The following is a 16,329-nucleotide window of genomic DNA, read 5'->3' as shown; positions in this document are numbered from 1 at the left end:
CAGTCTTTTTTTACTGTAGTTATGTATATATTAATATCTTTTCCTCTCTCATCTGTCTTTTATTAGTTGACAATGTAATTTAAAACCATATTTGTATATTTTGTTTTTAGACACAGTGGCATGGCCCTGATGTCGCCTATGGTCCCCTGGTGAAACAGTTTAATCCATCCACATTGTTGCACACTTGTGGCTCTTAGTTTACATATGTATGTATGTATGTATGGAATGTGCTGTTGTAATATAGAATGTAATGTAATGTAATGTAGAAGATGATATATTGTATATTGATATGGTTATTTATTATTTCCTCAGATTCCACTTATAAAATGTTGACAGTGCACATCTGGCTCCGAGGAAGCAGGCTGTGTTTGTGAAATGTGTCACATATTACTTAGTGCCAAATATCTCCCGATCATCTAAGACGCATTCTTCAACTTTTGATATTGTGTATGATCTGGTGACATTAAAGGAGAACTATGACTTAAGGGCAAATAAAAATACCCCTTACGTTGATTGTAGTAGCATCGTTCTTTTTTTCTAAATTCGCAGCACATCACAGATAAAACCCTCAAAACCTGTAGTAAATGGCCGTCTTCACCCATGCTCCAAGCTCCTTTCCTCTTAGGGGGCGTTAACATTTGATCCAGCCCATCCACGGCTTTTTTTTCAAATGATCTCATTGCTGTGGCCGCGCTTCCTCTCATCGTGCACAGCTGTGTTTTGTCAGCTCGTGCACGCAGGCTCCTTCCCCTCTCTCTCTCTCTCTCCCTGCCCTGTGTGACGCTGACATCCTCAATTCACTGGGGATCGCTGATGAGAGAGGGGAAGGAGCCCTCTCTCTCTCTTCAGCATTTACTACAAATGGGAAAGTCCATATATGGTAAATTATGTCACTGGAGATCCCTGCTGATCGGATCCGATCGGCAGGGATCGCCAGTGACATCATTTACCATATATGGACTTTCCCATTTGTAGTAAATGCTGAAGAGAGAGAGAGAGCTCCTTCCCCTCTCTCATCAGCGATCCACAATCAATTTAGTATGTCAGTGTCAGCAGGGAGAGAGAGAGGGGGGAATGAGCTGGCACACGGGGATGTGCAGGTAAGGAGAGAGCTGCTGCGCATGTCCATATATTCGTGGTAATGTCTTCTCATTGCGGCGCTTAGCCCCGCCCACCACCTTAAATAAGTTTTACAGCCTTACTGTGCATTTTGGCTAATTAGAGTAAATTACATTATTTACTTATTTAGCCTAAGGAATGCATTAATAAAAAAAAGATAGAACCCCATAGTTCTCCTTTAATTGTTCCTTGTATCAGTTATGCTATGAAGGGAGTAGGGGCAATATGCACAGAAGTAAACATGTGAATATGTATGGAGCTACGTATTTGATATGCTTTTTATGATGACTGCTACCTTTTAATTGTTGATGATAAATAAACGATGAGAGTTTTATGTATAATTCTGTACCCCTTTTCACTTTTATTTTTTGTTATCACACTTTGGACACCTGAAAAATCCTTACAATTAATAACTCTAAACTCCTCTCAATTCGTTTTCTAGGATGCAGTGTCCTTTAATTAGCATCTGTATTGCATTCCCCTTTTAAGAGGTATATTTACAAACAATCTGCAAAATCATTTTTTCTGCGAAGCTCTGTGAACGTTCATTCCCTGCAAGGCAAAAATAAAGGTTCTTAGTATATTTTCTTTCAAAGTCAAATGTAATGTTTGGAAATACTGCATTATGGCTAACAGATGGAGCTGAGGAGCATAGGAAAGAAGTATTTATTTCTTATGCTCCTAACCTTCATCTAGTGGCCATAATGCAGTATCTTCCCGATATTATATTCAACTTGGAAAAAAATATGCAAATTACATTTGTTTCCACCTCCATTTTCACAGAACGAGGTTCTGAGGTTACATAGGTTGAACTCAATGGACCTTTGTGCTTTTTCAACCCCAAATACTATGGGGTCTATTCACTAAGCTGCCGAGGGCATTGAAGAGGGACAGAGGGACCGAGCAGAACAGAATATTTGTTTAAAAAGTTAAAAAAATAAATAGAAAACAATTGTGTGGAGCTAGCAATGACAACTAGCTCCGCCCAACTGTTTTCTATTGTCCGGCGGTTCTGCTGCCGTCCAAAAAAAAAAAGAAAAAAAAATTCTCCCGGGCGCTCTGGGAGTCTCCTGCTCCCGGCCGCCCAGGAGAGAAACACTGCTTTTTCTTTATTCTGACATGAAGCCGTGTCAGAATAGAAAAAAATATATACATTTTTGCCCATAGGAATACATTGTTAGATTCCTATTGGCTATTTCAATTTGCAATAGCTAATAGTAAACTAGCATTCTACCCGCCCTTGCTGTTGGACCTGATGGAGAACTGCAGCAGAGGGCGGGTGCAATGCTAGTTTACTATTGGCTATTACAAATTGAAATAGCCAATAGGAATCTAGCAATGTATTCCTATGGGCAAAAATTATTATTTATTTTTTTCCATTCTGACACGGCTCCGTGTCAGAATAAATTGGCTAGATCCTTCGGCTGCTTCGTGAATAGACCCCTATGTAACTATGTAATGAACATTCACGGAGTTTCGTACGATGAATGGCTCTGTGAGTTGATTATAAATACACCCTTTCAGTTAGGCAAAATACTATAAGATATAACACAATGAGCAGTCTCAGCCTTTAAATTACGCTTTCAATATTTGCATGCAATACTCGCCATTGATCATTTTCATTACAATGGATACAAATATGTAAAACCTCAGCAAAGTTATATTTAGGTTTAGGTTCTAAGTTATATTCAATCTAAAATCTGTATTTCAACTATCTCCATTGGTACACGATCCACATACCTCTAAGTTGCGCAAAAGATAAACCTTGCTTATAACACAAAGTTATTATTTAGCAGTTAGTATACAGAGACAAAAAAATATGGTGGTTAATTATCAGACAGGTAAGCTAGATAAGTTGGAAGGTATGTTTCTGTGAATAAACTGAAGCTCCGGAATAGACAAGGATACAGTCCCTTCCTGGAAAGAGGATCTTGTGGCGGACCATTTCTCCCATAATGCATCCCACAGACCAAATATCCACTAAAAGTGCAGAAACAAGGCCATTAAGACGTGGAAAGAGGGGAAAAAAGCAAGGTTAGCAAGGAAGGTCAATTCCTGAAGCATGGAGGGGAAGAAGCAGATTAAATGGCATGAAAACATGTTATCCCCACCCCCACAAAAATATAATTGGGAACACTTATGAAAACTGGCTTACAAAATGTGTTTCAACCCACACCAGCCAATCAGAATTCTTTCCAAACACTGCAAGAAAAATGTGATGAATGTGATTGATTGATTGATTGCTATGGGTCTAGCAGCTATCACCCAATGTGACAATTTTCATAAGCATTTCCCCTGTATTTTAATTAAAATAAAAAGGCATATGATAGCAGCAAAATAGCAGCTTAAAGTAAATGATTCCGTTAACAAAATACCCCTTTTAGCAAATAGGTGAGCAGATTTTAAATGCCACCTTGCAATTGTACAGATGGGGATAAGTCAGAACTGAGGAGAATGAAAAGGTTGAAGATGACAGTCAGAAAATAAGCAATAAAGTGCAGTAGAATGAAGGATGTGAAAAGATCTAAATAAGGACATGTCATTTTCTGAATTCATTTATAATGAATGTGATTAGACTAAAATAAATTTGTTTCGATGGAAGAGCAGGACAGCTTTATTTCAGTCAAATCAAACAGTTGTGATATTTGCTTATTACAGCAAAAAAAGGAGAAACTTAAATATATAAAGAAAATAAATGTATGGCTGTCCTTGCAGATTAATCATCATGTATAAAATGCACAACATGCCTTTCAGTATATGAAAATAGTAAATTAGGTCAGTCTGGCTATACAAAGATTGCATACATCTTCTAAAGGGTATACATACATCTTCTATATCTTCATATATCTTCTAAAGCAGGGGTGGCAAACACAAGGCCCGCCGGACCTTGTAATGTGGCCCGCACATGTTTCTCTTAAGTTGAACCTGTGTTGAGCGTACATGCATGCCATGACCCCTTTATTTTCTATAGCCTTTACTGGATGGGTGGAGGCCGCCATGAGTATGGACCATCCAGAGGAATGAATGAGGCCGCACTAGGCCCAGGACCAAGCTGGGATGTGTTTCTTGCAAACACTGTATGGCCTCAGATGGTACCGCACAGTAAATAATCTTAGGGCGTGGATGAAGATGTGTGGGGCTACATTTAAAGGACATGTTAAATTTACAACACATTTTAAATTTAAGATACCAACATGACTATTTCAGTTTGCTCTACACCACTGTGATCATGATTCACACATGGCTAATATACATAGATAGACACAAAGATGGATCAAACTATATCACAGTACACATGATTTAGGTGCTGGTTTTCTTTAAATGATCAAATGTGACATTTAAAGCACAAAAAGAGCAGGTGAGTCATTCTTGACATATAGCTGTCATTATCACAGTGCTCTTCAAGATGGCATACAGAAGAAATGTTGCTGTGCCATATTAAATTGTACATCCAGTGCTTAATCACATCCCACTTATAACAGCCAGATGTCATTACAATCCTAATCCTAGTCTGGTTTTCTTGCTTGTTTACTTCAATCCAATGCTATTTTTGCAATATGCGGTATACAGTCAAAAGTTTTGTGCATATATATATAAAGGGGGAAGTGAACAACTAGCAGCCAAATACTTTTCACTTTTTTCATCAGAACAATCAAAGGTACTTCCTTACTGGTTACTTTAAAGTACTGTACTTTAAACATTCTTTTCTACTTTATCAAATTCAATTATTTGTACAGTTTCCTTTAGATTTACCAGCAAATATGTGGTGCAATGGGCTACCTATATCAAGGGTACAGATAAATCCCTATTTCTGAATCATCATGTTCCACACAGTTTAAAATATCATGTGAAATCATTTTCTTGCAATCTTCTTCAGATCTAATTTACCAACAGACTGTGTCTAAGGCACAGCCTACCATTTTCCTTGTATCCCATTCCAAGAATGACCTCTGGTGCTCTGTAATAACGTGTTACTACATAGGGAGTCATCATGAAGCTAGTGCCAGCCGTCCTTGCCAATCCAAAATCGAGGATCTTCAATGTGCAATCTGATTTCACAACTATATTACTTGGTTTTAAATCCTGTTTGGGAAATGATAGTGCATTAGTGTATTTCTTTCTTTTTGTTATATTCAGAATCACACAGCAAGCACTCATACACTGTTCATATTAATGCCGCAAATATCACACTTTTCATTCTGGCCATGCACCTTAATATTTAAAGCAGCACTACAGCCCACTTGGAGAACATATTAAAGCAGAACTCCAGCCAAAAATAACAAGATAACAATGAATAATACTGTTGTATACAGTACTACTTTTCTTCCACTAGATGTCTTCAGTCTGATGGCCATCATCATTCAATCCATTTCTTCTAAGCCCAGGCGGCCATGGACCCACCCAGCTTGTGACTGCACAGGGAAAAGTGAAGCAGCACAGTGAAGAGCTCATCTCTGATTTACTGTATGAGTTGCTTCTTCCACTCTCAGTCTGAGCTTTGCTGTCAGAGGGTGAGAAGTCAAATTCAGGTACTTTTTCCATAGTTCTCCTTAGGGTCACGGGGGTACATATATAGTGTCCTCCTGTGACTCAGAACTCAGCATATAGTGGGCTATTGCCTGCTATATGCTGAGAGTTCTGCAGCCGAGACAGATCCCGAGAATACTGTTGAGATCCAAAACACAAAAATTCCCCAGCCCCAACCTGCCAGCCAGCCTGCAACCAAACAAGTAGCCCTGTCAACAGTATGCGTTAAAATCAGAGGTTTTAGTTGCACAAACGTTTGGCCAAAAATATGTAGAAGCCACACTGCCGCGCCAAGGCACCTCTGCAAAGTGTGGTCCTAACTCTATGTATCTGAGTCTCCAAGTGTGAGCATATTAATTACTGTTGAGATCCATCGCGCTGGCTGATTGACAGCTGGCCCTGCCTCTCTAAAAGCAGAGCCAGCTGTGCCCTCCCCCATCTGGAGGATCTGAGAGGGGAGGGGGGAATCTCTGCGGGGAGCGGTGGCTGACAGTCACCACTCTCTGCAGTGAGATGAGCGGATCGGCAGTATGTTCCGATCCATAGAGCCGACATGTGACAATCTCAATGTCACATGTCGGCTATAACTATGGGGATAATGGTAATTTACTCACCCCATAGCTCTCATTTAAATATGTATACTCTATGTTAATTTATGATCTCCAAGCAGTATTTCTGTAAATGCTGACCCTTTGCCATGTTGACAAAATATCTCATATACAAATCACTTAGAAAAAACAGGTGCCTTGACAGATCTCCAGATTATGATTCTGCTGAATATATTCATGAAGATTTGTCCAATCTGCATAGAATGTGATTTACAGGTTTCATAGACTGCCTGATTCTATGCAGATCATACTCATCTACAAATATTCAGGACAATTAACAAGTGTATTCAGTCACTCCCATTTTCTTATATACTTCAAGCATAATATGTAGTTTCCCAGTGCATAATTATACATAGATCACTGAACTTCTTTGATCAATCAAGCAATCAATAAGAATTAAAAGTATTTCAATAAATTGCTTTCTAGTAAATATGTTGTCAAAGCTGTTAACACAGTTATCTGGCTTTGCTAATATTAAAGCAAAAAAGGCCATAACAGAAATTATTCATACTAAAAAAAAAAGTGATCACTCGCACATATCAGAGTATATTGGTATTACTAACCCTGTGTATAATTCCAGCAGAATGAAGATGCTTAATGCCACATAGCATCTGATACAACAAGTAAGACATCCTCTCGTGATCCAGTTCCATCTGAATCACCTGACATAGATTGGCATCCATCAGTTCCATTACTAGGTAGCTGGGAAGAAATAATTAAAAAGATATATCAGTTAAAACAGGTTTTGAATGTACAGCTGCATTCCCAACACTAAAAAAAATATATACTCTATTTCACTCACTGTGTGTATGTTGGGATTACAAAATAATCAATAACAAGCTCTTACATCCTCAGCTTTAGTTACAGAGATTACCAAGCATGTTTGAAAATCTTTGTGTGAGATATTCAAAGTAGAGTTCAGGAAGATACTAATTTCAGTTGCTTTTTGGAAACCCAATTTCAGCCAAAATGCTTTTATTTTAGTTTTTCTAGTGAGCTGAAAAGGTTGAAACTTCTGTCTACAATTGAGTCATCTTCCCTCCTTTGCTGTCCCCATCACAGTGTGTCGCTGGAATAGGAAATTAGGGTAAATCTCTCCATATGATATAGAAAAAGGAGCATTTGTAGAATATGGCAGGATTGTCAATTTTTTTTGTTTTCGGTGGTTTTTTTGTGGGGTGCAGGACCCGAGAAGTAAGAGAAGCCTCCTCAGCTGTCGGTCTCTCACCGGGTTCGTGATACAGGGACAGCAAGTGTTGGATCTTCTCAATGGGCACAAAGACAGCAAATCCAGATGGATGTTCTAAACCTTCCCTATACTATCCCCAACTAGACTAAAAATGGTTTGAGTGATGATGGGCATTAAACATTCTGCATTAGTCATCTTAAAAAGAATAAACACGTGACCCTAAGGAGACCCTAAGGAGACCCTAAGGAGAACTATGTCTGATTCAAGCATCACTTGCAGCAACAGGACTATGAATCCATAGCAAATTTTTCCAGATATGACAATACAACAATGACTACTGTTCATACTTTTAAAGCCAGAGAACAAAGTGTAAATTTCCTGTGAGCCACATCTATCCATCATCCTCTTGGTGAGATAACTGGCCAACTATAGTCAGCCATTGTCACCTACACTGAGTGGCCTATCAGCATTACAGCCTTGACTTCACCAGATATTTCTCTATATCTCAAACACACACAGACAGTAATAAGGTGTAGCATGCTATGTAAAGGTGGTTAGATCAGTTCGTAAAAAGTTATAGGGATAATTAAACTTAAATTAAAGTTTAACACATTTTTTTCAGCATTATTTTGCAAATGTTTCTGATTTCTTTGACTCAAATCGCTGATGTTCAGTGCAGTACTTGCATTAACTAAAGTCTGCTAAAACGTTTATATATCCTAACTAGTACGGCATACGTAAAGCAACGATCCTGCAATATCCATGAAAAAGAAACTCACCTAAGGTTATTTTAAGTGGGTTTTATCTACTCTAATATTCTTAGTGATAAACAATACACTGTTCTGAAGATAGTGTATCTCCTGTTTTAAACTTCCTGCAAGTAGAGCTGTGTCCTGCAGTCAATACTGTCTTGAGTTTATCTAATAAATGAAGGTAGTTTCTCCGCCTCTGAAGATTGTCTTAATTTAATCAACATTACTTACACATCCTGGAACTCCTCAAGAGACTTCTGTGGTGTAAAGACATTTAATAAGCTGATAATCTAAAAGAAAAAAGGGAAACAAAGACAAACTTATGATAAGAAGCAAAATGCAATTATAGTTTAATTTACAAAATCATTAAGCAAATGAAAGTTTGATAACAACTTTCTGCAGTCTTACTGAAGAGGAGACATTGGAGAAAAGATAAACTATCAGAGGGCACTTGGCAATGCAGGCGCATTCAAACCTCTGAATGATATTTTCTTGTAGAAATTGATTTTTAGATTCCTCCAGCACCACCTTATCTTGGGGAAAAGCAATACCAATTGCCCCAAATATTGAAAAATATCTCTTAGATGCTGGATGTCTAGTGCTGATTGCTGGTGTCCATAGACAAGGGGTTATCATGTAATTGTGTATCCTAATCTCTCTATGGGCATACACTAAGGGGTCTATTCACAAAGCTGTCGAAGGATCTAGCCGTAGCTTCGGCTGATCCTTCGGCTAGCTTCGGCCCCAGGACCCCTTCGGTTCACTATAGCCTGTACAGCTCCCGAAGTTGGCCGAGCGGCTCCGCTCAGTGGCAGATCAGGGTCCTTTGGTTACCAGGGACGCTGATCTGTCAGTACACTGAGGACCCGGCGGAGCCACCGTGATATCACGCGGCTCCGCCGAGTTCTCAGTGTGTAATGACAGTTCAGCGTCCCCTGGTTACCTAGTGATCATGAGAGCTTGTCGGAGCTGGCGGTGATATCAAAGCCGGCTCTGCTAAGCTCTCATCGTAATGACAGAACAGCGTCCCCTGGTTACTGGGCTTTGATATCACCGCCGGCTCCGGCAAGCTCTCATTGTAATGACAGCTGGTCCTGGCCAATAGAAAACAGTTGGGCGGAGCTAGCTGTCACTGCTAGCTCCGCCCAATCGATTTCTTTTTTTTCTACAGTTTTTCTATTCTGCTTCGTACCACAGAGGTACCGAGCAGAATAGCCAAGCTCGGCAGCATTCGGCTATTCACTCACTGCTGCTCGGCCTCTATGAGAATAGGCCGAACAGCAGTGAGTAGCCCGCCGGAGGTTCGGTTCAGCTGATTCAGTTGCTGGATCAGCTGAGTCGAACTCCTTCTGCACTTCGGGTCGGCCGAACATGCTGTGCATGTTCGGCCGACCCGAACCCAGCCGCAGCGAGCCGATGTACGGCTGATTTCAGTCGGTGTACGGCTGAAATCAGGCGTACAAGCCTGAAGTGAATAGCCGAACAGCGTTCGGCTCACTTCACTTCGGGTAAGTTATTAACACGGCTGCCCTCGGCAGCTTTGTGAATAACCCCCTAAGAATTTTCCTAATAAAGCTACAGATCCAAGTGTTACTAAATTTAATCTCTTTTTTTGCAAAATATAATTGAGCAGTAACTCCAGAGAGAATGATCAAATAAGTAGGTCAAAGATTTTCAAGGACACATTTCTGATCTTCTGTTGATAATAGATCTGCTTATATTAACCTAGTAACATAGTATGTAAGGTTGAATAAAGACCATGGTCCTTCCAGTTCAACCTATGTATGTGAGTGTGTGTGTGTATTTATCTTACTCTAACACTTCCCATATGCCTGTAGATTCTGCAAAAGAAGAAACTCATCCAGAGGTTTTTTGAATTTAGCAATGTTATCTGCGATACAACCGCTAGTGGTAGGGAATCCCAAACTTTCACTACTCTCCCAGTGAAATAGCCCCTACAAATTCTAAGACTGAACCCCCTCTCTTCTACCTTCTTGTTGTGTCCCCGGGTTCTCAATACAGTTTTGGGATTAAACAGTTTGTTCCCAATATTGTGGTCCCCATTGATGATTTTGAAGACTGCCATAAGGTTCCATCTTAATTACCTCTTTTCTAAGGTGAATAAGTTCAGATTTTGAATGGCAGTGTCCATTAGCCCTAAAAGTGAGCAGAACTTATCAACAAGATTTGCCTACCATAGACTTTAACCACTTGCTGACCCGGGTATTAAACCCCCTTCCTGCCCAGGCCATTTTTCAGTATTCAGCGCAGCGGTACTTTGACATTTATTCCGTCATGCAACGCTGTACTGAAATGAATTTTATACAATTTTTTAGGGACAGATAGAGCTTTCTTTGGTGGTATGTAATCACCACTGGTGTTTTTATTTGTTACTGTACCCAAATTTTTGGTAAAACATAAAAGACGGGGTCATGTCAGGTAAATAGACACCAAACATGTCAAGCTTTAAAATTGCGTACGCCCGTGAAGTCGCAAAAAAATACCATGCCTAAAATTGTCCATAGGCAACGCTTTAATAGCTTTTACCGCTCACCAATTTAGTGTTATTAGTGATTAATTGCCCTACAATTATTGCTCACACTCCGACGTTCGCAGCGATATGTAACATGTATGGCGTAATGGTTGTTTTCGCACTTTTTTTACACTTAACTTGATTGCTAAAAAGACCCCAATGTGATAGCCAAAAACAATGACAGGTCCTCTTTATGGAGACATCATTGGTCTGTAGTATATGCATTGAGGTGCATTGTAGTCAAGTGTGCTGTGCTGTACAATGTGTTGTGGCGCCATTTACAACAATTGGCTTTGCAACACACATAGGGCAGGTGCATTGTTGCCATGCATCCTGGTTTTAACATGTGCATGTTGGCACCCATTGCCACAAGTGTGAATGGTCCCTTATGGCTTGTCTAGAAAAATATATGAATGCAAATGTAAAAGTATTACATACACTACTACTTTGTTACATGTGCTAATACAGCTACATATCACCATATGCAAAAATGTTTCTCTAAGTCTAGCAACACGACATTGTCCTTCAGTTTGCTGAACAAGCTTGTTCAATAAATCCCTGTATTTGCTGTACATTTACAAAGGCTAAGCATTTGTTTTCTACATAAAATGAAAGCCTGAAAGTGCCTTCAGCCTTCAGCTGATCAATTGTTTGTTCGCTGGGTTCTTACCAGTATAATTTATTAAATCCCTATAAACACAGTTCTAGCACAAGATGTGCCCAGTGTCTTAATGTGGTATATTAACTACTGGCAAGCAATGTAAGAGGTGAGGCAAAATAAATTATGCTTACAGCAGATTCATTCAGAGATAAAAGACAAAAGTGTGCACTTTTGTAGAAGATCTGGCAATTCACAAAATAATTACAGCACACTAGACATGTGCGATTCGTTTCGTTACCCAGAATTGTTTATTTTTTCCCTCTAGCCCATTGTACAGTATTTAGCCAATGGACACACATCTGCCAGTTATGTGGACCATTAGGAAGGAATATGCCAAAAATGACTGATTAAACCCAGAATTGTTTATTATTTCCATCATTACTTTTCCTTTATACTGGCTTTTTAAAATTGCAACCAAGATAATTAAGAGATAGGTTGAAGGCTTAAGTGGAAGATAACACTTCTGGTACTTAAATAGTAAATGTTCATAGATGTCTGTACATCAGCCCCAAAAGAGGGGACAACTCAGGAGGAAAGAGGGACTTGGTTCTAAAGGCAGACAGCCCCTTGAAATGATGGACATTTGGGAGGTATGGTTAACAACATATCCAACCCCCTTGAACACTTGTCTATAAACACACATTTATGATTATTGGCTAGAATTCCACTTCAACCATACCAATCTGACTCCTGAATTGTAATGCAGGTGTCTAGATTTCAATTTCTTCTTAAGTGACCCTGAAGCCCTGAACACATGGTACTCCAATCTATTGTTGCGCTCTGGCTCACCCAATTTGCACCCCCCAATGAAAATGACTAACTGTGAAGAAGAAGCAGACAAAGAGAAAAGCAGGAGCTTAACTTTCCAATCTGCGGTCAGTATTCCCATAACTGAACGCTGCCATTTTTGTGACTCTTGGGGCACTCAAGAATATGTAAAAAATTATGTTTAGGCAGGTGCCCACGTTACAATCTAGAAGGGTGTTGACCACAATTCAGATAATAATACACTTTAGAGTCAAGTTGAACCCCATTTTTTATATGTGTATATACGTGATGAAGTCAGCCATTAGTGCTAAAGCCTTTAGTAAAGTCTCCTGTGAAAGCAGCATGCTAGGGATCTGGATCGCTGCTCTCACACAGAGTTCTTGTATTCACCCCCCCTGAACTTTTCTGCAGGCAGCCTGTAGTGGGTGGACCTACTGGACCCCTCCCACAGTGCTACTCTCTTCACAGGCTATGTGCTGCGCAATGATGATGTCACTGCTATGTTTACAAGGTAATAACTGATTTATATACTTCGTGGCTATTTGAGAAATATATTTAAGTGAAAATGTTTGTGCCCAGAGTTGATCAGTGTTAAGGCTGGAGTCAGCCACTTCTTGTCCCCTACACTCAATGACAAACTGTGTATGACAAGGTTTTCTGTTCACTCAAAGCAGACCAGCTTGCTTTTGAGCTTAAAGTGTAACTCAACCATAATTTTACTTTATAAGTTATACATAGGATTGGGTCTTTAATGGGGCGGTTTTCCCTCACTTCTGGTCCCAGGCAGACAGCATTAAAAATGTGACAGAGCTTCTAACAGCTTCTAAAATTCTTTTAATTGCTGTATGTATTTATATAGGAGAGATATCCCATGCCAGTTGACCACCCTCACTAGGAGAGAAAGTGAAACACTTCCCCATTCTATCAAAACAAATGCCATGTCATTTGGCTAGCGTGACACTTTAAGGGAAGTCATGCCGAAAAACTTAAAAAAAGGTTATGTGTACTCTGCATTTTATTAAATAATGTGTAGCAGAATCATCCAAGAATGTGGACAATTCAATAAAGGCGCACATCACAGTGCAATGGCTGTACTCAACAGAGAAACCACAGAAATTGATAGGTTTGAATGCGTACTGTCAGTTTTTCAGCAGTAAGGTTGACCTATCAATAGGCTAACAGGTCTGCATGGAAAAATAGTGACGTGATAATGTACAAAAACAGTATCTTAATTCAAAAAGCTGTGCCTTTATCATTAGAAAGTAGCCTTTGAGCTCCCTGCAAGTGTCTGAACCTAGACCTAAGTGGTTCAAATGTGGGAGAATTATGTCATCAGCCTGCTCCAGGCAGCAGGAAACCATTTTCCCAGTCTCTACCTCAGTGATCATTAACTGGGACTGTTATGTTATCAGTTTTTGGCACCTCACAAGAGGCAACAGCATGTAAAACATATAAAGAAGATCCAGAAAATAGACATCCATATCAAATAATGTGTTACTCATTTTTGTAATTTGTCTATTTTGTTTTGTAACTCAAGTATGCCACAGAAAAAGTAATGAAGGGCAGAAAAGAAACTTACATTTTTATGATTTACACACTTCATTAGGACCAGTTCCCTGTATGCCCGTTTGGCATGTGTTTGATTTTGAAATGGTCGGCTAAGTTTCTTAATGGCCACATTTCTATCAAGGACAGCATCGTAAGCAGCACTGAAAGACAAGAAACACACATGAGAATTGTAAGGTCTGGTAGTAATATTTCTAAGAAAATCATTCATTACACCCCATAAAACTTCAATTCCTTCTTGGTTAGGTACATTGATCAATTTCTGTGATTAATGACATAATGTTACAATTTGATTATTAAAAGGTTAGGAAAAAGATTCAAGAAAACTGGGCATCAAATTGAAATCTACTGAGGTCCTGAAGTAGTTATTAGATGTAACTTAGTAGGCCACATGATCTTTCATCACAAAATCACTTGGAGAAGTATTGGCAGAGTAAAATGTACTCTTCCCAATACTTAGTGTTGGTGGGGTACATTGCAGATGTCACACTCCAGCTCTATAAATCGAGAACTGAGCGATCACAAAAAGCTGATCGCTCAGCTCCCTATATTCTCTCTGCAGAGAGCAGGGACGGTCAGTCACCGTTTCCCACAGGGATTCCCCCCTCTCCTCTCTCTGTTTCTCCAGCACTCATAACAGGGACAAACAGGGGAGGGGGGTAGTTCTCTTTTAAAAGAAACCTGTCGTAAGAGAAACATGGAGGTTGCTGAGCTCACCTTTTCAAAATGGTAGCTACTGGCTGTCATGCTGACCTATATGCATCAATACTTTTAGCCACTAATCTAAAGATTAAGACTTCCCACTTTTTCTCTGATTTTCCTAATCTGTTTAAATTGTGTCTAAACCCCAAACTAATATTTATTATATTGCAGCTTACCAATTCTTAAATGTGTTCCTTTTAAGGCTTTTTTTCCTTTATTTGCACCTGGTGACACGGCTAGCACACACTTGCTGTCTAAGGGCCCTGCCACCCATTAAGAGTGCATTACAGTGCGTTCATCCTCTGGAACGCACTTGAATGCAACTCGGCCAGCTCACTTTGTTTTGGGGCGGGAGGGGGCGTGGCGGTGCATTGAACTCAATAGCACCGCAGCCATGTGTGATCATCGGCACCTGAACACGTGGCACATTAGTGCCTTTGTTCTGGTCCAGTGCCATCTACAAAAAATAGTGCCACGCCCCCTCCTGCCCCCAAACAAGGTGAGCCGGCCAGGTTGTGTTCCAGTGCGTTCCAGAGGCAGAACGCACTGGAATGCACTCTTGATGGTGTGACTGGGCCCTTAGGGTGGTTCTACTCTATCGAGGAGCAAAGGAGCCACCCTTGGACAGTAGCATTGTCAGCCTGTGAAGAGAGCAGTGGTAGATGGACTAGCAGATTTAGATAGACATGAGTGATAAATTATATGAACTTCAGCTAACAGTTTTGGGGTAGTTACAGTAAAAGTTGTATTTTTTTCCTTTTGGGATAAAGGTTCTACAAGCTGACCCTGTAAGCACCCCTGTCAGTGTTAAATGGTTTTCTCAACTCTATCTGCCACTTTTGCTGGACAGCTTGGTATGTTAATGGAAGATGATAAATAACAGACTTGCTGGCTAGAAAGAAAGTCTAAAAACAAAAGAAAGCTAATGCAGCTACCACAGCTAAGGATTGATAAGCTGCAATATATTAAATTGTTTCTCTTGGGTCTAGGCATGCTTTATTTTTTTTGGTTCAGTATCTAAACCAGCAGGTCATCATAACAGACAACCAGACAACTAGAATTTCTTGAAGGAGATAAGCAGTGATAGCCTCTGTAATCCTCTAATTACATGGATACTTGATGTCTACAAATGGAAGACAACTCCTGAAAAAAGTAATGTTTATCACTTGCAACATTATTACTTCTAGTGTTATACTTCCCTACAACTGTCGAGAAATAAAATATATAGTAAGAGTACTCAATTTTAACCCAAAATAACACTTATCTGTGTGGCAACCTAAGACTTTAGACAAACCTCTTCCATTCTGTTCCACTGGGCCTTATTTGAACCATGCACCAATCTCCCCCAAGCATCAAGCCTGTGAACCTTAAAGGGTATCTATGGTCAAAAACTAAAAATAAATATATTTTTATGTATTTAATTTCCATAAGTTCTATCCCTTTCCTAATAATCATTTCAATCTATTTGAAGATGCACATAGGATATACTTCCTCAATGCACTGAAACAATTCCACTCAGCCCTGTGAATATGCATTTCCTTGTGTCAACACCCTAACTAAGCCTGCCATCTGAACTACAACTTACCGTCCAAACTCTAAACAGACCCCTGATATTTCCCTTATAAAATAGAAAAAAAGATTGAGATTGGTTTCGTTGTATACTAATGTCAGTATATTTTTAAGTGTTGGTTTGTGTGTGTGTGTTCTGTCAGGATTTCTGTGAGTGATGTCGGTATGGGTGGTAATGTTTCTGTGTGTGTCATATCAGTATGTATACATGTGTATATGTGTGTGGCTTTTTCCCCCACAGGTTTTCATTTTAATTATAGAGGACCAACAGATTCACAAATTCACTCACAAACCGAAATACGCACACAGAGAAATAACCCCCCTGCCACCCCCCC

At 39.7% G+C, this 16,329-nt stretch overlaps 1 protein-coding gene across 5 annotated transcripts in view; it reads right to left on the bottom strand.

The window, feature by feature from the left end:
* The window catches only part of MAPK10 (mitogen-activated protein kinase 10), a 178,389-nt gene that overhangs the window by 48,801 nt on the left and 113,259 nt on the right, over nucleotides 1–16,329 (bottom strand). For 4 of the 5 annotated variants that reach the window (XM_018576207.1, XM_018576205.1, XM_018576204.1 and 1 more), the window contains 5 exons: nucleotides 13,737–13,866; nucleotides 8,427–8,485; nucleotides 6,818–6,956; nucleotides 5,037–5,202; nucleotides 3,028–3,099 (listed from right to left, as the gene is read on the bottom strand). In XM_018576207.1, the coding sequence (XP_018431709.1) occupies nucleotides 3,028–3,099; nucleotides 5,037–5,202; nucleotides 6,818–6,956; nucleotides 8,427–8,485; nucleotides 13,737–13,866 (566 nt within the window). The remainder of the gene's footprint in view (nucleotides 1–3,027; nucleotides 3,100–5,036; nucleotides 5,203–6,817; nucleotides 6,957–8,426; nucleotides 8,486–13,736; nucleotides 13,867–16,329) is intronic. The other variant, XM_018576206.1, reaches the window with a different exon arrangement.

This window comes from Nanorana parkeri, unplaced genomic scaffold (genome assembly GCF_000935625.1).
Source record: "Nanorana parkeri isolate BGI_ZX_2015 unplaced genomic scaffold, ASM93562v1 scaffold59, whole genome shotgun sequence".
Classification (NCBI taxonomy): domain Eukaryota; kingdom Metazoa; phylum Chordata; class Amphibia; order Anura; family Dicroglossidae; genus Nanorana; species Nanorana parkeri.
This window is presented reverse-complemented; position numbering and strand designations above follow the sequence as displayed.